Source organism: Centroberyx affinis, unplaced genomic scaffold, assembly GCF_046629955.1.
Source record: "Centroberyx affinis isolate AG114_WGS23_722 - 3 ecotype Tasmania unplaced genomic scaffold, CSIRO-AGI_Caff_v1 ptg000409l_1, whole genome shotgun sequence".
Lineage (NCBI taxonomy): Eukaryota > Metazoa > Chordata > Actinopteri > Beryciformes > Berycidae > Centroberyx > Centroberyx affinis.
This window is the reverse complement of record NW_027279076.1, coordinates 25,756-52,262: the sequence shown is the minus strand read 5'-3', so window position 1 is coordinate 52,262 and position 26,507 is coordinate 25,756. Positions and strand designations below refer to the sequence as shown.

General features: G+C 44.2%; 1 protein-coding gene across 14 annotated transcripts in view; it reads right to left on the bottom strand.

Moving 5' to 3' along the window:
• Window positions 1-26,507, bottom strand: part of celf4 (CUGBP, Elav-like family member 4) — a 50,807-nt gene that overhangs the window by 7,011 nt on the left and 17,289 nt on the right. For 9 of the 14 annotated variants that reach the window (XM_071516589.1, XM_071516591.1, XM_071516595.1 and 6 more), the window contains 2 exons: window positions 5,132-5,180; window positions 720-848 (listed from right to left, as the gene is read on the bottom strand). In XM_071516589.1, the coding sequence (XP_071372690.1) occupies window positions 720-848; window positions 5,132-5,180 (178 nt within the window). Of the gene's footprint in view, window positions 1-719; window positions 849-5,131; window positions 5,181-26,507 lie in introns of those variants that run through there. The other 5 variants (XM_071516587.1, XM_071516592.1, XM_071516596.1 and 2 more) reach the window with 1 other exon arrangement.

Genomic DNA, 26,507 nt, shown 5'->3' with positions numbered 1-26,507 from the left:
CTTACTATTGACAAGCCCTGTTGATGAATTTGAATGATCAAGTTCCCACTAATTATCGAGCTAAAGCCCACTTAGCCGAGTAAGCCGGCTGATGAGGCCTTGTTAATGGAGCTTCGCTGAGGAATCGGAATGATCAAGCCCACTGTAATCATCAGGCTTAGTTATCATCGGGCCACATTGATTGGCTGCTAAGCCCACTGATGAACTTCATGCCGTGAACTTGTGTAGCACTCTGACAATGTTTTGAAAGGACAACTTTTCTGGCATGACATGAAGCCCAATGGTTAATGAGAAGGACTTAGGTTAGACGTTGACAAGTTTTTTCTCTCTCTCTTCCCTCTCTCGGGCCAAGAGAGGGTGTTGATGAATTGCCTAACAGAAAATGTAATTTTTCTGACAAACTTTCTGGAGGCAAGTGAAGCCACGTAGGTTGACTCATAAGGTTAATGGGGTTCATCCATAAAGAGTTTGTGGTTTGTCCCTCTCATCCCTGTGGACAAAGCTTTCTGATGGCATTTGCTGTTGAAATTTGGAATCTAAAGAAATCTTATGTAACCGCTCGTCTGTTGATTACAACATAGTCCACTTTGACATCGCTCAACATGAAGTGGTTAAGGTGAACTTTGCAAAGTCACCAACTTTGAAAGGCCAAATCAATTCTGTGCGGTAGCCTGTGAAAAAGTCCGCTGGCTCACAGTCGTAAACCCCTATAGACTCACCTTTGCTGTTTCCGTCAGGACCTCTGAGGATGGTGCACTCCTCGATGCTGCCAAAGGACTCGAAAAGGCGCCGCACGTCATCTTCCGACTGCTGCTTATTGAGCATGCCCACAAAGAGTTTTCTGTCTTCTAAAAGGAAAAGGAACCGGTCATGATCAGAGGTTTTGCACAACATATATACATACATATCCCAGTTAAAGACACGCTACATCATCAATGAAATAGTAGTGCCAGATCTCGCTCATCCTCAGTTCACACAAAATGCAACATTGAGAAGTTTTGCGATGTTATGGCATGCAACAATTTTCCCAGTGGACATAATGCAAGATGACATGATGTTATCTGCCCATTTACACCTATTATGTTACGAACACCACTTAAGATTTCATGTTTGCATGAAGTTGTTTGTTCAACTACAAATTCTACTTATTTTTGGTCTTTGCACACCAAGTCTGTATTTTTCGTATGCGTTTTTTTAATCCGTTATCCGATAAAAATCGTTACGCACAGAAACCTTGACACTGAATCCGATGCGTTTTATTATTCTATTCGTTGCGAAAATTCGCAATACGAGAGAAAATGGAGTCGTCATTAAAAAGAAGACCACCAATTTCCGCGATCCAATTGATCCTGAACAGCGGCTGGCAGTATGTCTGAGGAGGGACACACACACACACGCACACACACTTCATGATTTGGCTATCCAAATTGTGCCATCGGAAAAGTGCGCATAGGTGATCAGCCTTTCGACTGGATCCACAGATATTCAGGGCACAGCCTCAAAACGCTGCAACATACAGACAAGATCATGGTCAATAATTGTCCTGTGATCAGTCTGTTTATCACACTTTTCTGCCAGAGCTGATAGTATCAGTGTTTCGAGGCTGTGCCGGAGATCCCAGTAGATCCAGTCGTGCGTAATGGCTAATAACAACAGTACGTTGGCTCTGAGTGGTCAAACAACTCTCTAAAGGCTTTTGACGGATGCGAAAAAACGCAGAAAATCGAACCTGTTCCGAAAACTTTAATGACGGACGAAAGTTTCGGAGTCGGTGTGTAAACGTGATTGACACAACGTGAGGTCGTATTTATTTTTAAACGTGCGACAATTTCGGACGAAAAATACGGACTTGGTGTGCAAAAGCCTTAATGGCCACCAAAATACATGAATATGTAATGGTGTTCAGCTCCACTTGGTATACACAAATTAGCAATATAATAATTAAAATGTTCATACCAAGTCACTGACAGATACCGGAGCTTGTAGGTATCATATACTTAATAAAATCAGGGCAGATACAGGTCCAGCACCGGTTCACTAGTGTCAGTGCTTGACAGCATGATTCAATCATTGAAAGACTGACTGATTGATTGAAGGAAATTCCCAGGCAGAAGGTGAAAGTGTGTTAGTGCACAACGGTAGCAGATGTGTTGGTGTGCAAGGCTGTACTGTCTACATTATACAGCATGCGAGCCTGTGCTTTTGTGGAAATGGATGTATATATTGGGAAATTAATGAGCCTCGATGTATTTGCCTGTGAATACGCTCTGCGAATTAGCGTCTGTGTGTGTACGTGTGTGTGTGTGTGTGTGTGTGTGTGTGTGTGTGTGTGCGCGCACGCTTAGGGTCCGTTCCCCGCTGCCTCTGCCTGACAGGGTGTCCTTGCCGAGTCAACAAGACTAATCTGCGCTCTGGCCTTGCACTGGGGGGGGAGTGTTTACAAGAGTGGAGCGCACATCAGGGGTGGAGGACACACACACACACACACACACACACACACACAAATCTTGAAGTCTTTGCTCCCCACCCCTCCTTCACACACACACACACACACACACACACACACACACACACACACACACACACCGTACACCTCATTGGTGGCCGAAGCCTTTACAGTTCCCCAGGGAAGGCACCAATAAACATTACATCTCTCTTTGGGAAAGGACTCTTAACACACAACACGCACACTAACATATTCAGCTGGAGATCAAATCAATACACACCAAGAACGCATAGAGTCGTGAAGGCTGCTAAAATCTCTCTCTCTCTCTCTCTCTCTCTCTCATGCACACACACACACATCCTGAATAGTATATGATCATGACCTTCCTTGATATTCTGTAATATTTAGAAGGCATGATTGGTTACCAAACTATCATATGTATGTTTGATAGTTGTCAGTTTTTAATGATAAAAACTATCAATGTTTAACTTGATTATTCTTATGCTGTAGGAATACATGATATATTTTTGCTGCACCTTTAATAACACCGTTCTTTTCACAATATAGCATTACTTTTCAATTAGCAGTGCAACGGCCTAGCAGTACAAAGTCTAACTTTGCATTCACGTCTGAGAGTAAAATCGAAGCAAGAGAGAGAAGGACAAAGAAAGGACACAGGTAGGACAGAAACAAAGTTAGGAAAAGAAGGGGGTGGAGAGAAGAAAGAGATGAGGGCAAGGATAGGGAGGACAGAAGCGGGCTGAGGACGCGGAGGAACAAAGACCCACAAACAGACGGAGGTACGAAAGCCCCGCATTGCCTTCCCTTTCCTCCCCCACACTGAGTGCTTGCCTCTGTTCCCTCCAGCTCCATCAATCATACTTAGAGAATGACCAAACTAAACAGAGGAGGAAGCCGTGCAATCTCCCTCTTTCTCTCTCCTCTTCCTTGACTTTCTTCCTTCGCAGGGTAACACCTCTCTCTCGGCCGTATGCCTCTCTTCCTTATCAACCTTCAACTCCTTGCATGCTCTATTTCCTCTTTTTCTCTCTTTCTGTCTCCCCTTTCCTGGCTGAAGTGAATTACTCTGGTGCTGATTAGGGTTGCGCGATAGGACGAATATATCGGCTATCACCGGTTGATTTTTTTGGGCGATTTTTTGGGCGATTTTTGTCATTTTATTTTTCTAATTTAATGGTCTAATTTAATGGTAAATAATTAACCTGTAAAGTGCAATTCAAAGCGTGCGCGAATAGGAACTGGCAGTTGGAGTTGGGTCATATTATGCACATTCTTGTTGCACTGATTTCCGACGAGTCTTTCACAAAACAGGGCAGTGAGTGAGTAAATGACAATTAAGCCGTCTTTAGTGGTTGCTGTCCGATCGATTGGCCCTGAAAAGCAACGTCAATTCATAAATCATATTTGAGAACTAGACCAAACGCTGTATGTGCAGTTGTGCACCCTGATCATTTAATAGCATAATATGTTATCCCCACCTGTTTGTTCATTTGGAGGCTGCAAGCGGAGGCGTCCTTCATCTGACGCCATCGGACTCTTTTTCAAATAGTGTCGGACAGCTGTTCAGCCTGTCTTTACAGTTTATTGCTTAGCAAAGATCTCAAGGTGATTTATTTTGTTTAAGAAGAGTAGCCTATAGGCTTTTTCACATTAAAGACTGCGAATTGGTAGTGTTAGAATCTTTTGCCACTCGTTTGCAAAGACGGCAAATTACTTCATTTAGGTCCTTCGGCTTGCCAGTTTCGTCCGGTTTAAAACCAAAATAATCCCAAATAGGGGATTTTGTATTCTTTTTGGCAACAAGCTCTTCCATGATTGTTCGCTGAAGATGGCGTGTGGGGAGTGGGGGACTCCCCCGCCCCCTGCGCGTGCCGCACACACACCTGCGCGAATATATCGGCAATCGGCAGTTGATGGGCTGATTTTAACATATCGCCCAACCCTAGTGCTGATTATTTCAACAATTGCAAAGTTTCAAAGACTACCAAAATCAGTCAAACTGCATCAATCCTCCCTTGTACAGTCTATTGATGGATGTCAAGAGCAGGTCACTACAAGTCTATACATAGAAAATGTGCTTTAAGCTGTCTTAGCTGTCAATACAGCAGGACTTTGGACACACACCCACAACCACACCCACACACACAAAATACCAGACTACTGGACATCTACTTTCTTCACAGTGTGGTCCGTACGGATCTGTCATTTGAATCAACAATTCATTTGGTTGGCACAATCTTGTGATATCAGTCAAACAGGAATGTTTGTTTTTGGGGACAGCGCTACTAAAAGTGTTTGACAAAGATAAGTGACGGGTTTCCCCCTAAAGCAGGGCAAGACATGTGTGTTTGTGTGTATGTGGATTTGTGCGTGCATGCACATGCATCTACGCGTATGATGAAACTCCAAGAAAGGAGCTAGAGGCAGCGCCGGCCAACATTGCTGAGGAAGAGCGCCGTTTACATAATGTGTTCTGAATACTGGAGGGTCCAGCCAGGCCGTGCTGTCAGCCTGCGTCGAGGTACAGGGCATCGTCTAATGGGACAGATAATGGTGAGGCTGATACGCACAGGCAGCATGTTTATAGGACTGGAACAAAGGAAGAAAGAGGGAAGAAGGAAGCAAGGAACAAGGGAAGGAAGGAAGGAAGGAATACGGCCATACCTCCTCGACTCTCACTGTCTGCTGGCTTCACCTGGATAGGTCTGTTCATCTGTGATAGAGATAGAGAGAGAGCGAAAGAGAAGAAGAGAGGTGAAGAGAGAGGGGAAAGTGATCGAAATAGTTGAAGAAGAAGAGGTAAAGAGAGGAGGAAAGAGAAAGGAGAAAACGAGACAAAGAAAGTGGTTAGCATCATCTGCTCATGGCATGGCACATGCTTTTACTCGAAAAAACTTTTCTAAAATCACGGAGCCAAATTTGCTGGTAAAGTGTGTTGAAAATCTAAAAAGCTGTTGCGCTTATAGCCATTGGGGGAATAGCTGGTTGGGAATATGGGGGGAAATATTATTTGATCTGAGATGAAAGGCGAGAGAAGGGTTGGAAAGAGGGATAAGGAGAAGGATGAAGGGAAGGATAGAAAGAGGGATGGAGGGAGGAGGTAACTCTGGATCAACAGAGCCTGAGTGTGTCTCCTCTCTGTGTCTGCATCTGTATGCTTGTGTCTGCATGCAGTTGCGTGGTATCGTCATGTGTTCTATGTACTTTGGTGTATTGACATGTAGAAACTGTAGATTTACACATAAACTGCCCCATTTCCTCTACACACATGCACCAAAATCAACACATATTCTGAGTGTCATGTGCGACTTTTCAAATTACTAACCATCGCTAGGAAATGTGGTTCTTTGCACAATCTCCTCTGAGCCTCACACACCAGCTTGTATACATGTGCGTACACACATACATGCACACACACACACACACACACACACACACACACACACACACACACACACACACACACACACACACACACACACATATCCCGGCCTGTCCCCCAGTGAGACCTTTCCACAGTGTGTCCGCTGAGGCCCTCCTTTCATTTCACTCCTGCCTGTCAAACCTTCCCTCCCCGCCTCACCACCCTGCTAAACGCTCGCCGCCAATCAATTTTTAATAATGCCAATCGCCATGCTGCCAGGAGGAATGGAGGGAAGGAGGGGGGAGGGGGGAGAGGAGGGGAGAGGAAAGGAGAGGAAAGGAGAGGAGAGGAGGGGAAAGGAGAGCAGAGGAGAGGAGAGGAGGCAATGTGCCCAGAGAGGGGAGGAGAAAAGGACGGAGAAAGAGGAGGATGAAGAGGGGGAGGAGGGAAAGGTCAAGGTTCTGTGTGATGCAGCATAAGTGTTTTGTTTAATGTTATTAAATATTTTCTTTTGAGTTTGCTGATACAGTCACCATCTTTTTGAGTCAGCTAGCTTTCAGATGACTCAGTTCAGTAAAGGCAGGATGTTTGGGTTTGAGGACACAATGCAAACACAATGAATGCTTGGACCTTTTCTCACATTCTTCCATTGCTACTGCTAAATCAAATCATACTCCACAACATTAATTTAAAACGAAGGAGTTACCCATTCCTTCCTCTCCCTCCTTTTCCTTCCTCTCTTTGACAGCCAAGAGAGCCCCACTAATGTTTTTAATGTGTTGTGATGCATTATTTATCACGCTGGCTGTTGATATGGAAAGAGGATGAGAGGGGGGTAAAGAAAATGGGGAATGAAAAAAAGAGGGAGTTAAAGAAATGAGTAAAAAGTAAAAGACAGACAGGGTGGGAAGTTAACCTGGTAGAAAAAAAGGAGTGGGATAGCAAAGTGAGAGAGCAAGAGCAGAGGGAGAAACTGAACGGGGTGAGAAGGAAGAGAAACTGATTAAAAGGGGATGATTGAGACAGAAAAGAGAGGTGAAAAACGGGTGTTGAGCAGAGAAATGTGGTGATAAAAAGGAAGCGGGGGAAGAGAGAGAGACAGCGAGGGAGGGAGAGAGAGAGAGAGAGAGAGAGAGAGAGAGAGAGAGAGAGGAGGAGAGAAGGGGAGATGAGGACATAGATCAGAGCATGGGACAAGGTCAGCCCAATGCTCCCAGAGGGCCTATAAGCCTGCATACATATGAGCGCTTTTACCCTGACCCATACAAATGGTCTGGCCTCAATCTGACCTAATTGTGTTCCACCTCCACTGGTTTTATATGCCAATGCTGGTGGTAACCTGCACAGTATATGGCATTAAGTTTCTGACGTATGTGGAATTTTTCCTTGTTCACTCTGAACTGAGACTACATCCGAACAATTTTTCAATTGGAAGGTGAATAACTTAATATTTAAATAAATACAATTATTGTCTTTCTTTTGAATCATGATTCTTGATTTTTCTTGAATATTCACTTCATGTGTAATGGTCTAGTCATAGATCAATCAGCATGGGTCAGACCATCTCTTCTGTCATCATCGCCGTTTGAGCAGAAGGCAAAATGTTTGCTCATAAGTTTCTAGATACAGTTGACAATAATAAGCAACTGAAACATTGGCTTCTCTGTCACTGACAGCTTCATAGGCTCTCTACTGGTAGTTTCCATTATCCCAAGCCCATAAACTGCTTCAAGGTCAGTTTTATCATCCTGCTCATAATGGGGTAAGTTAGCACCAGCCCACTGGACAACTGATCCCTGAACAGTTGTTAAAACCAGACGCTGACTAGCATGGATGGCTCCCCTAGGATGTCTGAGGTGGAGCTGGACAAAGCTAGATGGCAGCATTGAGCAGCAGAACCATATAACACATACAGTCAGCAGAGCGCGCTCTCTTTAGCCCAGGACCAGTATGCATCCTTGAGAAAATAGACCATCTCCACCTCCACCAAAAGATAAGCACACATGCAAATAAGCATACTTGCACACACAAATGGACTCAAGTAAGCAAGCCTACTCTTCCAGGTCTCCATGGTTGCGCACATACACCACATGCACAGACATACAAAAGGACACACATAGGTAGGTCTATGCACCCAGGCATGCATGAGAACACACAACTGTATAAATAAATAAATACGCACACAGTAGATATGCAAATGTAAACTTGTGAGCAAACACACGCAGTAAATTGGCTCATCCCTCAATATGCACACTTAATACCTTGCCAGTAGCGTGCTTTTTCTCCTCGGCCTTGTAAATGCAGCAACCTATTCTCCCACACATATGCCTTCAAATACACTGGAAAGCACACACACACACACACACACACAGGCTTAGTTCCATTGTTGCTGAAAGTCCACCTCAGCAGCCTTGTGTTAGAGTGGCCTTGGTACGCCACATGATCGACAGCTCAGAAAGAACTGCAGCTACACAAACACACAAGCACACACACACATAGGCACACACTCTTGCCACACTCCTCTGTTGATTATGTAACTCAATGACAGCGCTCTGCCTCAGTGCTGCCATAGATTCCCTGCTAACTAGAAGCTGAGGGAATACATGGGCCTGCATGCAGTCAGTGCTGTACCAAACTGGTGAGTCATTCTTCTGAGTCATTCTAGTAAGGCCTGAGTTTCTAGCAAGGCCCACAAGATTAGCTCAAAACAGTTTGGGTCTATATTTTGTTATATTGGCTTCCACCCTGAAATGGGACAAAATTGAAGTCCTTGATCTGAGTTAGAAGTAGTTTTGCAGTTTATAGTATTGATTTCACTGAGTGCGCGAACCACAAAAACGAAGTTACAAAAACGATGTTACGATGACAACTGTATGGGATTTCTATCTACTGAATTTCTGTACAATACCTTGTTATGTCAAATGTGCTTCAAATACAGTATATTACAAGATGTGGTTCAAGACGAAGTACCAGTGCAGCGTTCAAAACCATACACACACAAACCGTTACGTGCATGCACGCACACACACACACACACACACACACACACACACACACACACACACACACACACACACACACACACACACACACACATACACGCAAGCACACAAACATTCACACTCACTCACACTCCCATCATTGTCTGTGAAAAAAGAATATTGAAAGTGCGCTTTACCAAACTCAGGAGAGGAGGTAGGATTTTCTCATTTTCACCCCAGCCGAGCGGATGTGTTTTTGAGAGAGAGAGAGAGTGGAGCAGTGCAGGCCAGGTCATTTCATTATCACAGTGAGAAAGCACTCCGTGAAACTCTCTCAGGGAAGCAAAGAAGGCTGCCTTCATAATATTCCTCCACTACTATTGTCAAAACTCGCTCTATTTTACATTCTGCTGCTGAGTGCTTTTTTTCTTTTCCATCCAATCTCTTTTGGTCTGTCTCTGTCCCTTTTGAATGTTGAGGTATTTGAGTTGTTTTGTGCTCAGTGTTCTACAGTGTGCTTCATTGTCATCCATATAGGGAGATTTACTGATTCTTGCCAGTATATGACAGCACACATTTGAAGGGGAGAACGTTCCAGATGTTTAGGATACTGTGCAGGAGCCCATATCACTTGGTCTAAGTGTAACCAGATAGGCCTGTGCTCATAATTGTCAAATGAACCACTGGCACTCGACCCGGACCTGCTTTCCCAAAGTATCTCAGCATGCACTACAGTCATCTTGGGATGGAAACATGCCAGTGGAAACATTAGCTGAACAAATATGGTTATAACCCTGAGATGCTTTTGGGAAACTGCGCCCTTGTAGGAACAAAAAAAAAAACCAATGCACAAATGCTCAATGATAGGATTAGTTGAAATAACTAGAAACGTTTGAGCAGATACCTAATGTATTTCACCATGTGAGCTGTTGCAGAGAGGAAAACCTGCTGTAAAAGTGATGATTTTATATTGATACGCAGCAGTATTACTGTTCCATAGAATATCCCTCACATTTCCATTAACATAATGATATGCCAACTTCAAACCTTGTCATTCCCCAGCAGCTAGCTAGTCATTATGGCTGTTTTCTGGATTGTGTTATCAGTGTGACAGGATTTCAGCAACTAGTAACTGACAACAACTTTCAATGAGTTGTGGTGTTGATAGGCACTCCAGACCGGACGGACGGACAAATCCCCCATGGGTTTTGTTCCCATCACTTCATCTGGGCACTTAGGCTGCTTTCTCCTTGTCTACCTCGTCCTCGCTCTGCTGTGTCCAAAGTGGGCTCTTCTTTCTCACGAGACCAACCTTCCTTCAGTCCCGGATTATTGTGACTGAACAAAACGTCAACAAACTTCTGCACATCTCACTGAATGTTTTCTTTCCACCCTGTAGTTCATCCTGACATTCGGCTAAAGCCAGACCTTTCTCCTGATGTTACAGTGATAGTGCGGAGAGATCAATGTCTGTGTGTGTGAGACTAACAGGACTATAAAGCAACATCCCAATCTCTTTTCTTTCCCTGTGTTCTCTTGTGGAGATGGTCAGTCTCTTTCCCGTCAGGTCAAGGAAGAGAAGAATATACTCGGAGAACGTGACGGCTTGGCCTAGTTGTTTGGGCTGGGAGTGAGTGGCATGCTGCAGTCAGTCATGGTGGGCAGGAGCAAAATAAATACTAAATAAAAAAGCATCCAGATGAATTATGAATTGGCACAGCCTGTGCTTTTTCTGGCGGTTACACCGCAGCACTGAGGTGGCTAGTAGAACGATGATATGGTTGCAGTGTGCATTATGGGTAATGAGACATTGGCACTCATTTATCAATATTTCCATATGTTTGAAACATTGTGAGATGATGAAGTACTGGGCAAGAACTTACTCCTAACAATAAACATGCATGCCAAATGTTTGTAAAGACTTGTTACAGTCTGATTTGCTGTGGAAATGCGTTTGACTGCAGCAGTTTTAAAAGCTTTCTGTGCAAGTTTGTGTGTATCCGGTTTGATAAATGATGCCCAGGGTGGGAACACACATCGTACACATGTGAGAGACATCGAGAAACCCATACATACCAAGGGCAACACACAAGGTTGCAAGACTACTAATACGCACATGCATACACACAGACAGACACACACACTCCTGCAGAGGCATGCACGCACGCCTGCCCACGCACTCTCTGACTTCTAACTCTCTCTCTCTCTCTAGCCTCTCTACCTCTGTGTGCGTTTTCAAAGCTGCATGGGAAATAATTGCACTGAGATGACTGTGGAATAACTGTGATTAACCTGTGTGAACGGCGGAAGTAGTGTGTGTTAAACTACCGTACACCCACAACAAAGACACGGCACCCTGAAACAATCAGATTCAAATCAAATCCAATATGAAGGACTTTTCCTATACTAACCCTGAAGTGGGTAAGAACGCCGTCGCCGTCTCTCTCAGCCTGTTTTTATATGCTACTGCTTGCTCTGTGGTGCTGCTGTCCCAGTAGTGTCTAGTGAGATCACTGTGTCTCCACAAAGCCAGATGAAAGGGAAACACACAGAGATCACAAAAGAAAGCAGGCTTCTCTGTCCGACCTCTGATCATCGCTGATTCTTTCATCAACATGGCTTTCACATACTGTACGTGCATATACATGAAAACAGAGAATAACAAACACACACACACAGGACACACAAGTGTGCACACACACACACGTACACAGACTTATTTTCCAAAATCCTGCTTTCGCTTCCTGATTAAAAACCTTTTCACGATAACAATTTTAACATTTAGAGCTTAGTTTAGAGTTTAGACCTCTCAAAATACTCTACAACTTTTAAAGTGAGACCTACTGTTGTTGAAAACTCCTGTAGTTACAAAACGTAGACATTTTAAAAATCGCACACGCGTTATCACACACGCCCACTCCTCCTCCACTCCTTCCTCTTTTGCCTGCAATGGGTTGGGAACAGCAATCCTTTTCTCACATCCATTGTTTGATCCATTTCACACCAGCCCACCTCTTCTTTATCTCCTCTTGTTTGGAAGTAAGCTCCCTTGCTTTTCTCCCTCTTTCACTGGCAAGCACCCTGAACACTTACAGTAGTGGGAGGGCTTTCGACCAGTTTTGAATGAGAAGCTAAGATGCAAATGTGTTCTTCTTTTTGTCCTTTTTGTTCTTGTTCTACTTCTTATTATTCTTCCTCTTTCTTTCCCTTCATTTCCTTTTCCGATAGGAATTTGTGGTACATAAAATACAGCAAATAAATGTAAGTGTGAAAACTTGTTCAGCTGCATAAAACACTGCTTTTTCCCATTTCTCTCCATCTCTTCAGTGTTCTACCTCGATAAGGATCAATGCAGGATAAGAGTTGACGGGGTTTACTCTTACTGCAAATACTTTAACAGGAATTGACGGTTGTGAATTCTGTTGTCACACCATAACGAGATAGAAAAAGCACATTGCCTGCACCCCCAAATGATTTTACCCTGTCAAAACCTGTTATAGCCTGTGCAAACACGCCTGCCTGTGACATGCACACTTGTACACACTCCATGCCCTCACACACTGAACCCTCACGTGCAAATGACACACACACACAGACACACACACACAATCACAAGCCATATGTATATTCTTTCTCTCTCTCACACTCACACACACATATATAAGTCACACATTTCATTTTGAGTGTGCTTGACACGTATGTTCTATTTCACTGCATGTGAAAAGCATCAGATATAAAGAAATTGTCTGTTTCTCAAGCCTTGAACACAGAGTGATTATCAGTATCACACTACAGCTTGATCCATCACAAAAAGAGGCATCGCTGATGGAGGACAGTGCTGAGGTGAGAAACAAATAGGCTGCAGTGCACACACACGCACACACACGCACACACACACACACACACACACACACACACACACACACACACGCAAACACACCATCACACACACACATCCCCTTGCGATAGTTACATAATTAGACGTACAGCACCTCGGCAATCAACAACTCTGATGTTGCCATGGGGACTATAGCTTCAACTATAAAAAGAAAGGATCTATACGTGGAGGCGTTTGAGGGCGGAGGTGCGGAGCGAGGCAGTGAGAGAAAGAAAGAGGCGAAGACAGAGATAATAAAGAAGTGTGAGAAAATTGGTGCGAGGGAGAAGTGAAGGTGTTGTGGGGAGACGGAGTAGCTTTCAGTGTATGTGTGTGTGTTTGTGGTGCATGGTATACCTGTATGCGTGTGATTAGAAGTGTGTGCACGTACGCGTGCACGTGCTCGGGTTTATGCTTTCAGTGTGTGTCTGTGTGCTCCCATGCATGTGTGTTTGCGGGTGAGAAAAAAAAAAGACAAGGAGAAAATGAGATAGAGTCGGTTAATAAGTGAGAGAAAGAAAGAAAAAAGAGAGAGCTAACCAGAGAGAGTGTAGAGGACATTTTTCAGCCTTTCTCCTCTCTCTCTCTCTCTCTCCTTCTCTCTCTCTCTCTCCTTCCCTCTCTAAACTTACTGCATTGCCTGGGCTTTGCAGCATATAGTGAAGATTAGGCCAGACGAGAAAGCCATAAATTCTACTTTTCTCTTTCCAGAGGTGGACATAAATCATGGCTGGTACTGGCATGCCATCACTGGATTTTTGCTTTTCACTTATCTAATGAATAAAAAAAATGAAAAACAAGTTCAAAAGCTGTCATATTCTGAACGGGGCAGAATCCTTTCTCTCCCATCCCCCCACAACTTTTGTCCTTTCTCGAGCCGTCACCGAGGTACAGAGACGATGAGTGGGTTTCCCGTAATTGCTGCAGGAGTATTCATGAGCTGTATATCGCTGGGCTGTGTGTGTGCGTGTGTGTGTCTGTGTGTGTGTGTATGTGTGTGTGAGAGAGAGAGAGAGAGAGAGAGAGAGGGAGAGAGAGAGAGAGAGAGAGAGAGAGAGCTGACTTGAAAGGCCTGCGCACATATACATATGAAAGATCCCTCACACCACATGCAAATGTAAACACACACGCCATGTTCCAAATGCACTTACGCTCATCGAGAAAATGCAAGTGCTCTCACGTGTTCACATACACACCCATGCATGCGCTCATGGATGCATACGTGCGCAGCTGCACGCTTTCCTGCGCACACACACACACACACACACGTTGTCACACACTTGTCTGTGTCCCATGAGGTTAGGGGGTGAGGAGATGGTGTTGTAATGGGCTGTCACTCACCATAGCCTGCCCTTGTATTGGAAAGAGACAGAGAGAGAGAGAGAGAGAGAGAGAGAGAGAGAGAGAGAGAGAGAGGGAGGGAGAGCAACAGAGTCATAAAAAAGTTATATAAAAAAAGAAAAAAAAACAGTGAGTGAGTGAGAGGTTAGAAAGGCAGAGAAGTAACAAACAGAGAGAGAGGGAGAGAGAGAGAGAGAGAGACAGAGAGAGAAAGGGGGGAGGGGCATAAAGAAGCGAGAGAGTGATGCAAACAGAAAGAAAGAGACAGTGAGTACGGGAGAGTGGGGAAGAGAAAAGTAGCACAGAGGTGTCATGCATGTCTGTAATGGCTAACTAAAAGCCTGCAGGGGCTATTACGTAATGCATAACCTCTACTCCTCTACTCCCTCTCTCTCTCTCTATCTCTCTCTCCAAACTCTGCTCTGCCCTGGAATGACAGGAGGGGAGGAGGAGAGAGCTGGACAGATAGATGGGAGATCAACTCTTGCCTCCCTGGCTCTCTCATCCACACAGACACACACACACACACACACACACACACACAAACAAATTTAAACACACAGACATACACTGTTCCTCAGTCAGCCCAGTTGCGAGGACAGAATGCTGAAGTGTCACTTTCAGACAGACGGACAGACTGGAATATTTCAGGCATTTACTTTTTTAACTATGAACTGTGACGCACACACACACGCACGCACATGCACACACACACTTCTCTTGCCTGCGTATTCCCATCAAATATCACCAATCCCACACTCACTGGCTGATTAAATATAGAATGGGGAGGAAGAGAGGGAAGGGACGAGGGGAGGAGGAGGAGGAGCAGGAGGAGAGGAGTAGGAGAGGAGAAGACAGGAGAGGAGTGATAGAGGAGGAGGGGGGGGAGGGGGGGGGTGAGGAGGAGGGGAGCGATACAGCCAAATCTGCCTGTTAGGCTCCGCCAAAGAAACAACAGGGAGTTTTTCAGTAAGACAGCTCTATTGGCTCCCAGCTAGAGCCCAGGTGGGCGCTGTGAATGTTCTCTCACTCCCACACACACTCCCGAGTCAAAAATATGCACACACACGCATGGTTGAATGCACGCAGCAGTACACACACACACGCAAGCATTCATGTACGCATGTACTAGCCCGCCTACGGAATCGCACGCGCCAGCACACGCACACGTACGCAGTCGCTAAACAAGAAAATACACTCGGAGCGGAAAGAGAGAATCCTCCATCTTGGTCAAATGTCAAAGACGAGGTGGCCCGCACATCAATCTATCTCTCATCTTGGTCCTGTATCACTCTCATTCCTTACTTTATCCCACCGTGACGCTCTTCAGCTCGTCAAAGGCCTAACAAGGGGCCTCCTAATGAACGAACACCAGCCACAAACTCCGCTATTCTCCTTGTCCTTGCGCGCAAGACTCATTTCAAAAGCTCACTCCCTCCCCAATGCCATACTCCCTGTGAAGCGAAGGCCAAGAGAAGAAAGAAAAGGAAGACAGGGAAAATGGAGGCTAGAAAAGGGAACGTGGCATTGAAAATGAAATTGCAACTTGGTCCTTTCTTGGCTCTTTGAGTGGCAGGGAAACTAAAGACCGATACCGATGCCGTGCACTGCATTACCTCTGATAGTGTACCACACACATACACATGCTCACACTCAACACACATATTCAGAATCCCTCCACACCAACTCTATATTTTCTCATCTGACTCACTATACAGTGTGGGTCAATCAACACTGTAGTTCTCTCGCTCTCTTTCTCTTTCTGTCTCTCACTCACTCTGACTCTCTCTTACACAACCCCATCCACCTTCATTTACTTCTGGTTCATTTGTCAGCACCTCTGTTTTTTTTCTCCCACAAAAATGAGAGTTTAGCCAAGGATAAGGAGAACAGAAGTGAGAGAGAGAGGGGGAGAGAGAGAGAGAGGTAGAGAGAGAGAGAGAGTTAAGCAGTAGCAGCAGCAGATTCATTCCATAGGGAAGTGAGAAGAGGGGAAGGGAGGGGAGTTCGATTTCATTATTAATGGAGGAAAAATTACTTCAAATTGAACCTGTAAAGCATCTCCAGATACCTTTCCTTTAGAACACAGGGAGAAAGAGAAGATTAGGGAGAAGTGGGAAGAAGATACAAATGAGGAAGAGGGAATGGAGATTAAAAAGGCAGGAAAGGCAGGATGACTTGTTGGCCATAGTGTGGTTTTGTCTTGATGTTATTTGTTTTCTTACTTTTCCATTAAAGGTACTATAGGATGTGTTGGGTATGAACTAAATATAACCTTTGTGAAAAAAATCCACCTTTTGTGCAACCAGACCATTGGATCAAAAATGACCTTGGCTTTTGAAGTACTGGGTTCCTTCCATTGCTCTCTACTGGCAACTTGAAACTCCAACCATGTCAGTGCAATTCAATGGAACCAAGGCCGATCTTCTATATAGAAATCTATAGCTTCTAGACCTTAGATTTCTTCTAAGGTCTTATGGTGATTTTTTTTATAGAATTGTGCCATTAGGAAGATATTTCAGTGCATGTAAGAGGGCATGTCTGCATAATCCTATCATTGGCGGCCCTGGGCTATACATGGATGTGCTTTATGTATATACGGCAATATGGGCTGGCTTTTCCGGTAGGCTCCACCTGTTCCACCCTTTTACTCTATTGTGAAAATTCCGGCTTCAAAAATGTCAAGATCTGTAGAAAGATGTGATCACTTCATCCATTGTTTTCTACAGTCTTTTGTCCAGACCAGCCAGTTATTTTGTCCTGGAATGATTCATGACTAGATGTATAACCACAAAGCTTTACAATATCAATATGTCTCAAGATTTCTCAACAGCGAGTTACGTTAACCATCCCCCACTGCAAATACAGGAGGGTTGTGTTTTTGGGCAGAGCTGCTGCTCACATGCCACATGCCCTGCTCCCCTGGTGATAATTCCAGTCCTGTGCTTTAATGTACATTGCAGGAATGGTGCCAAAACAGGTCGGTTTTTTCATATTTGTCTCATCTTGTGAAACAGACCCCTTTACATCTGGCATTAAATGACTCAAATGAATTTGGATTTTATCCATATTGAGCTTAAAGGAATAGTTCACCCATTAGTGCTGCTCCGCATCAGCCTTCTCAAAAATAACTAAAGTGAGAGGGAACTGATTCTGTAGAGTTTCAAAAAGGGCAAAATAAATGGCTATAAAATTACTTAAATCAGCATAATCTCTGCTACTCTGAAGCCAAATGATTGCAATGTGGGTCCAAAAGTCCAATATTTACCTCATTATCTCCTAGATTTTCCGTACTGGTTCTTCACCGCACCCACAATCACAGCAGTAGCAAGCAGATGCTGCCTTCAGATGCTGTTGGAAATATTGCAATTACGGGTAGAGCGTGCTTGAACGACCCAATAAAGTGATAAATACAAATGGGAAAATCTAATTTTACATGATACCCAAGATACCAAGGTGTGACATTCTCACTCTTTGTTTAACTTTTAGGTGTCACGAATATACAACAACTTTTAGCCAATGAACTTATTAAAATATCAACAACAAAACTGATGGGAATATTCTCCTCTTCATTCTGCCGTTGCAGCACAAAGTAGCTCTGGACCACTTGGTTTCTAAAATAGTCACTAAGAAAGCGACTTTTGTTTCAAGGTCCATCGACTATAAAACTCGGACGTACGAGCTGACGAGGAGCACATGAAGGCAGCAAGACTCTTCTACCAGATCGCTGTGGGGCAACCAGAGCCCCAGCTGCATCAGAACACTTGGATTATGCTGCACGAGCTGTTTGGGGTCATTTTATGGTCATTTTTGTCCTTTTTGGAATTCTAAAGAATCTGGACCTGGCTTCTTTAGTTGTTTTGGAGAAGGCTGATACTGAGAAGTACTAGCAAACTCGCTGTGTGTTATGTGAATATACAAACTCTATACAAACTAGATGTCTCTCGTTGTCTACTCATCTGTGTTTCATGATTTTTGTATTTGCTGAAGGACAACAATTGTTGGTAGCTTACAGCACTGAGAGGACCAGTGACCGCTTGCTGTATGCTAATGTGACAATTTTGAAAATGAAAAAAAAAAAAAAAAGCACATGTAGTTGTCATGCTGGAGATGTATGCCTGCATTTTGTGAGGGAAAGAGCATATTGATTCCATGTGGCTCATTGAGATGCATTTTAATGAAATGCAGAAAATGTATATCTCCATATATAGTAGAGCACATTGGATGCCTTGGTCCTGAGTGTTGGAATCAGGAGTTGCATCTACACCGTGTTAGGGGACCAATTCCAATCGTGAGGCCTCCACCCTCAACATCCAACCACTCTGAAAACTTCCCTCGGGATATCCCATATGTCAGGGGTAATGTTTTACGTCGTATGAGCTAAAGTTAAAGCGCTTATGCAACTCTGCGGTGGAGCAGTCTTTATTTTCATTACCTGTCAGGATAGGTATTATGTCATTCTTATGACAGCGCTGGCCAATATGTCAGCCTCTTTAGGCTGAGTGCATCCATCTGTGTTACTATATATCTGACTGTAATATCTTGCTGGCTGTTGGCCAACCGAGTCTTGGTCTGCCTGGGTTGCTACTGTATCTCACTGTATCTTTCCAGCTCTCTCCTCTACCCTCACCGCCCCCACGGACCTAAAAATACTGGACATAGCGATAGGAAAGTAGATGCTCCAGCCAAGTTTTTACATCCTTTAAAATCCATGAAGGGAACTGACCAATTGTACACTTCTGAGCAGGAGTGGAAAAGAATTTCTGCCCTGACCAGAATCCAAATCTATAAGTAAATGCACAGGTTTGTACTTCCCCCGGATGCAAGGGGATTTAGCCAGACCAAATCTATAGGTATCCAACTGCATACTATTATGTGGAAGTGCCTGGGACTGCTGAGGCAGAATGACTGATTCCAGACGATAGTTTCTCCCCTGCGGAGTTAAGAGGGCCCGCTGGCCCTTGGGAGCGGCCTGTCACAACTAGAGAAACTCCTGCTGGGGCCACTCTGTTGGGGTTTTCAGCCGGCTCCCAGGGGGTCCCCACCACCACTTACCCGCTGAAACAAAAATCAATGGCTTAATGATCCAAAACAGGAAATAGAATGAGAAAAAAAGAAAGTCCCTAAAACAACAAAATGTCTTTTGGCAAGGGACATTCTGTCCTGGGCCGTTGTGTGTGTGTGTGAGTGTGCATGTGTGTGCGTGTGTGTTTGTGTGTGTGTGTGTGAGCGTGTGTGTATGTATTGAAAGAAATTTGCTGGGAGGGCAAGTGTGTGTGTATAGGTGCACGCGCAGCTGTGTGAGAGTGAGCTTACCCTAGCTTAGTGGCGCAAAACATATTGATTTATCGATTGCCTGTTTCACCCCCTCGCCATCTCTCTCTCTCTCTCTGCCTGTTATGGAGGCTCCGGGGACTTGAGACTGCAGCAGGGACTGAGAAAGGGACATGAGGTTGGGAGAGATGGAAGGGGAGAGAGAGAGAGAGGAGGAGAGAAAGATACAAAAAAAGAAAGGGAGGGAGGGGTGTCCCATCTGAGAGTTGATCCAGCAGCCTTTTAACCAAGGCCCCTACATCATCCAGATTTATGAACTCAGGTCATGACCAAATCAAAACCTTGACCTATCTGCGAGGATGCCGATTTATAAGCACCTTGTAGTGGGGACTGGTGGGGACTTGGCAGGAGCTAGTATTCTTCTCCTTGGCCCTGGCTTCCCTGTGGAGAGAGCTGGATCAGGGCTAGAGGAGAGGCTGGCTGTAATTTGTGATTAGCAGACAGGTTGCGCTTTATGATATACTACTGCCGGCCGGCACAGCTCCCAGTTCAAAAGAATGTCACTGTCCCATGTGCTACAAAGCTTGCTGTCTCACTAAAGCAGGCACAGCAGGACAGACTAGAAGAGGTCGAGTTCAACAAGGAAGCATGCGCAGCACGGCTTTTCAAGATCCGCTAAGACACACTGTGTTAGTATGCTGCAGTTGCATGCTAGTAGGAAACTCTAACAAGCACAGCTGACTGGCATTGGTAGCCTCAAACAGGCCTTGACAAACCGCTAAACACTGCCACAAAGTACCCCTGAAACCTAATGACACTTAATGAAAGCTTATCTGCGAATGCTTAAAATGGGAACACGACATCAAATGCACGGCATCCCTGCTCCCGCTGTGTTGCTGATAGAAACATGTGTCACCATCGATTTGTACCCCCTCCAGTTGCTTATGACTCATACAAGCACCCCGCATGTTAGCACACTGTCCCTTCCTCAACCTAGTCTCTCCATAAATTATGAAGAGGATGAAATACGAGTCACAAGTGTACAGCCCTTCATTTCCCCCTCCCAGGGAGACCCGGCACAAAGGAACATTTGCTGCTGTTCTGTCCCTCTTAGAACAAGTACGAGGCATGCAAAGAAATGAACCAAAGTGAATTGCCTCACCGACAGAAAGAATCAGTGAATGAGAAAGAAGAAATCCACCAGGACAGAAAGTGCAAAGTCAGACAGAGAGAGAGAGAGAGAGAGAGAGAGAGAGAGAGAGAGAGAGAGAGACAGACTAAGCCTTTCCATGCTCCCCTCACCACTTGCCTCCTGGTTGTCATGACGACTTGTTATCCTGGGGCTGGCACTGGTCTGCTCCCCCCTGAGGCAGCTGGGAAATCAGGTAGGAGAGGGCCGCAGGGACCGAGGCCATTCTATTCTTAAATACACAGCAACAGGCAAATGCAATTACAAACCCGGGGAGGGCCAGAGTCTAATCTAATGCAGTAGAGGTGGTCGGCGTGGTGAAAGCCTGCCACTCGCCTGAGATGGCACACCGAGGCACGGAACGCTGTGGCCCCCTGTGGGGCTGATTGACCCCCTGCCATGTGGAGTGAGCAAACAGAGCTGGAAGTGGTTACATGTATGACTATTATAGGCCACATAGCAAGAACAGTATATCTTTAATTCAAACCCAATGACAGCAGCCATTACTGGGGGATCTGCTGATTGATTTATGAAATTTAGTGGAATGAGCACAAACTCTGAAACGCAAATTATGTGTTGTGGACACAAATAATATGAAGATTACGTTCCTCCAACATGAAAAGACTATGTGACAATAACACAAATTGGCAATTTCTACCTCTTTGTTACATGAAAAAGTAGCTACCGGTTAAGGTTAGGCAACTAAAACTATTTGGTTAAGGTTAGGCTTAGGTTTTGGACATGGTTAAATAACTTTTGCTAAAAATGAAAACTTCACTCAGTTAAAAACATTGTGACATGAGTTGGGAATTGAAAACGGGTCGCCAAAGTTTAAGGCGAATGTTTACAACCATCAACCACCCGACCTCCACACCCTCACTTACGCTCTTCACATTTCAATGTCAAACTACAGCTATTTCTAGTCATGTCTCCTCCACATAATGCTTTCATGGTGGGAAACGTATTTCTCTCACTTTTTGTGCACGGAGCACATCTTTGCATTTAAGACCAGGCTGAAATTTCATCCTCCACAACACATGTACTCATGATCAGCAATTACAGTGCGTCTAGACCTATGTGTATCATTAACAAAAACTTAATGACTTCATCATTATTATTATTAAGACCCAGCTCTATATGCCATCATGGCACTATTTAGGATCTTTGTGGCTTCATGCACTTTGCAGCAGGGCCTGCGGAGTGCTTTGCTGAGTCAAATACAGTGTCTGCCTCCTCTGAGGGGTTAAGGAGTCTGTCTGATTGAGGCTTGGCACGTCGGCACATCAACCCCAGCCAACTCGCTTAGCTTACAAATTAGAGGACCTGATGATGTCGACAGCGGCCAAATTTCTCTAATTAAAATCACAATGGCTGAAAACGCTGCAACACTGGCATGTCTTCGCTAAGGGACGCCCACTTTGCCCTTACTAAACGCAACGTGGAGAGGAAAAGTTAATAGCACAGAGCTCTGTGATACAAGTACAGGTATAATCTTATTAAGTATAATACAGTTGTGGGACATAGTGATTTATTAAACAGTATATATTTCACATATGTGGCTCTGTACATTGCTGCTTTACTACACAGTCTTACCAGTTAGTGCAGTATGAAGACTTATTACTCGTAACAACATTACTTATTACTCCCTAAGAGCAGTAATTTCTTACACTACTCTTTAGTACTTTTACTCTATATCACTTTTCCGTTGCACATCCAAAACTGTCGATGGCATCATCTCTGAACTTTGCAGGTGGTTCAAGAGATTTAATGTTCTTGTCATCCTTTCGCTCCATAAAATGAAAGTAGAGGGAATACTTCCTCCCCGGAAAAAGTCAACTTTTCTGCCATTTCTCATCTATTTTTTGGTTTATAACTTAAATAATATTACTGACTGAATTATAATTATCACTATTAGAACTGAAATAGTAATTTATTACATTACTTGCCCAGAGTTGCTGGAAAAGTATTAAGTGTTAACACTGATCATAAATGCTTCCTCAATGAATGTGACAGCAACATATTGGACAATATGAAACACACACGTAAAGTGAACAGCGACACTGAGAGAATATCAACACTATGTATTGATTATATTGGACTATTGAAGTGCAGAGGGGACAAAAACAACTACCTACACAAGCTATTCAAAAAACACATTCATTCAGCAATATCTAGTTGCACTCCATTTGCCAACACAGGACAAACTCATCGATGGGGCTCAATATGTGGAGAGAAGCACGCGGCATGCTGCAGCAACGATTCTGTAAAAGTTTGACTATCAGTAAACTTTGTGTTGAGTTAGAAGGGTAACTGGGTCATTAAAAAATGTAGAATGAAGACAAGCAACATGTGCATGTGAAAAATCTCAACTTTTGAAGTGTTTGGATAAACACTTCTTATTTTGTTGCTACTTGTAAGTAGGACAGTTCAGGCTGAATGAATGAAGATTCACTATTTGTTCTTACTGCCGGAAATGAGAGGGAAAAGTTAATTTCCTTGTGTATGGATTAGTTTTCTGGCTCAATACAATTAGAACTTCTATGAAGTAAAGCTCTTTTAGGTGTAAAAACTCCAATTCAGCTTCTCATTCATGATCAGTGGAGCAACTCTAGGCTTTACAACAGCAGTGTATCATACATTGGAGTCTTGGTGCTCTGGTTTTCTAGTTTTAGTAGAGAGTTGTTCAGTGTTCTTAATTATTAATTGCAATATCTTGAGTGTTCTTAAACCAAATCAAGTGAATGTTTATGTCAGCTACTAAAGTCCCTCGAATACAGCTGTTAAGTGGAGCTAACTTGAGGTACGGTAAACCATTTTGCACAAAAACTCCTTCATATCAAAGAGGTGAACTAAAGTGTAGCTTGTAGGAGTGAAAAACCTCACACAACCCCAGAAGAATGGAATGAACTCTTTGTTGCCTCTTTTGAGGATTGAGGAATGACAAGGACTGAATATTATTTCACTTGCAGAGGGTAAAGCCAAGGGACAGAGAGGGGAAACAGGAGGAAAGCACCCAGGGGTGACATGAGATGATACATGCATGTAGGGTTGTCAAAAGTATCGATACTTCGATAAGTATTGATACTAAAAATTTGAAACAGATACAATACTCATTTGCAACAGTATCGATACCAGCAGTGCTTTCTCTTAATGAAAAATCAAACATATTATTTCTCCGCCTCCCCTAGCCACACACACACACACACACACACACACACACACCCTGTACCGCTGCCCACAGCCCCTCCTCTCACTAGTAGCAGTCAGTTGGGTTGTTGCCTCAGTCAGCAAACAATGCTTGACAAAGGGGGTTAACACGTCAAACTTGGCGAAGCACCTTAAGGACGACATGCCAGTCTATATAAAGAATTTCGAGAGGTTAGCGAAAGCTCCCGCATCACTGAAGCATTAAACATTTATCACAAACGTTAACGTACCCGGCACATCATCCGTTTTAGTTTAGCTAGCAAACCAAACGTTAGCTACAGAGCTAGCTAACGTTATCAAGTAGGTTTGCCAGAAATGTCTGATTAAAATCATTCTGTCAATAATAATCCACTAACTCTAGCCCTGCTTCAACAAGCTAAAAGTGTCCTGATAGGCTGATGAGATAGAGCAGGGGTAATCTGCTGTGTAAGTGCAAAGTTTTGAATGAGTTTTATTGGGCCTATGTTATGGAGAAGCGTGCGTCTGTCTGTCTGTCTGTCTCGTTTGCAAAGGAATTTCCCCCTGCCTTGTCGAATATTAAGAGGCTAGTTTGGGTCTCTGTGTCTGTATTTTTTGCTTAGTTGCTTAAAGTCTATGCTGCAGAGGCCAGAAGGCAATATGATGTTTCACATGCTTATGCAGTATAAGCTCACTCCCCTCAGTAAAAAAGAGCAAATCATGACGGCGATCGACACCTGTCAATCAAAAATGTGTTGTTTGATCTCAGACAACTTTAAAATATGTTAAAATGATATTTTAACATGAAAACAATACTTAAAAAAAAAGATTGAAAATTCATTTTTTCCTATCGAAAATGTTATTACATATCGATATTTTCCTGGGTATTGTATCGAAGTTAGAAATTCTAGTATCGTGACAACCCTGCATGAGAAAAGGAGGCAGAGGAGAAAAGAGGCACTGTGTTCTTTTTCCCAGATAAAAGAGAGGCGCACTATAACACTTACGCTCAGCTGAGCTATGCTCAGGAATGTTGTTTTACCATGAGCTATGCTCAGCTTACTTTGAACACATTTTGACATATAATATTTTTAATTTGACATTCCTTTTTCTGTCATCGTCCTTCAATGACAAATGGAAATAAATCAAAGAGCACACAAACTCAAAAGACCTGACCAAGGGGAATTTTTGAACTCTCTTATCTGAAGACATGGTAAAACAACATTCCTCAAGAATAATATTCACTAGCATTTCTTAATTTTATCATAAAAAGAAAGAAAAGGGTAATTCTGTAAACCTTTACATGGCACAAGACAAACAAAGACAGACAAAGCCAGTGTGCACACAGGAGGCCAAACAGCCAAAGAGCTCTCAACATGTGGGCCAGATGAACCTGCTTGCTTGGATCCTTGCCTGGACAAATAAGAGGGTAAGCATGTAAGGTGTATGCATCAACACACCTGACACCAGCCAGGACCGCGCTCTCTAACACATGTAGACCTTGGCAAGGTACATGAAAAGGTAGCACTCTATCACTTTTTAATATTTTATTGAGGCCCTTCTACTTTCCTGTACAACTTCCTTTGTAAAGACACTTTTGAGTGGTTTATCCTCACTCTACCTCTCCCAATTTTGAAAGCCACTTTAAAGGAGTCCAGCCTTAGCTTAGATTCCAAAATTCTTCAAAGAAAGTTGAGCAACATTGAAGCTGAAAGGGCCCTGGCTTTGGACATGCTTTCTTTGTAGGCAGCTGGGAAGGCCAGTAGCCATCCTACCCTGTAACGCACTTAGCCAATGGGAAATGCAAATGATAACTTTTTCTCTGGGACCGATGGTTGCTTCTGCCCAAGTGCTCCATCCAATCAGGCTTCTAAATACTCTAAAAAGCCCCCGCCTTCTACATCCTCTGCCTTGTCAGTCTCTAATGGGCACTTCATTGACAATACTCCTGTCTGCCTGCCTCCCTCTTCTCCCTCTCTTCTTTCCCTCCACACACACACACACACACACACATACACACACACACACGCCCCTAAAGGGCAACCCTAGGTGTTCTTTGCCCCCGTCTACACCTTCTCCTCCACCCTTCCCACCTGCCCTCCCTTGCTCCTTTGGTTCTCTCTCCTCCTGTCCTCCCTCGCTCCTTTGTCCCCCCCCCCCCCCCCCTCTTCTCTCTGCTAATGAGCAGGGTAATTACGGTTGGCCCAGGCCAAAGGGAGAGGGGGAGGAGGAGGAGGAGAAGTAGGAGGAGAGGAGGAGGAGAGGAGGAGGAGGAGACCCTGCCTCGTCTAGCCTGGTGCTCCAGATAGCATTAGCTCTCTCCCCCTCTCTTTCTCTCTCTCCCTCTCTCTCGCTCTCTCTCTCTCTGACACACAGCCCTACGCTTAATTAAACATGCCTCAGAGGGACGCAGAGAGAGAACCACACAGAGAGTGGAGGAGGGTGAGAGAGAGGAGAGAGAGTGAGAGAGAGAGAGGGAGAGAGGGAGATGGAGAGAGAGAAAGTGAGTTCATGTTGGCAAAGAGAGAGAGAGAGCAAGGGAGAAGGAAAGAGCGAGGGTGATGTGAATGCAGAGAGAGAGGCAGATAAGAAGCTGGTGATGGAGTGTGAGAGAGAGGGGGCGGTGGAGGGGAAGGGGAAAGGTGGGGAGATATGGTGAGGAGGGTGGAAGGGTGGGTGGTTGGTGAGCCAGAGAGAGAGAGAGAGAGAGATAGAGAGAGGAGCTGGAGGGGGTTTGGAGCGAGGTAAGAGAGCTGAGGATGAGGAAAGCCAGTGAAAAAAAGAAAGAGTGAAGTCAGTGTGATGGAGACAAAAAGGAATTAAAGACTAGGGAAGAGAGAGGGAGATGG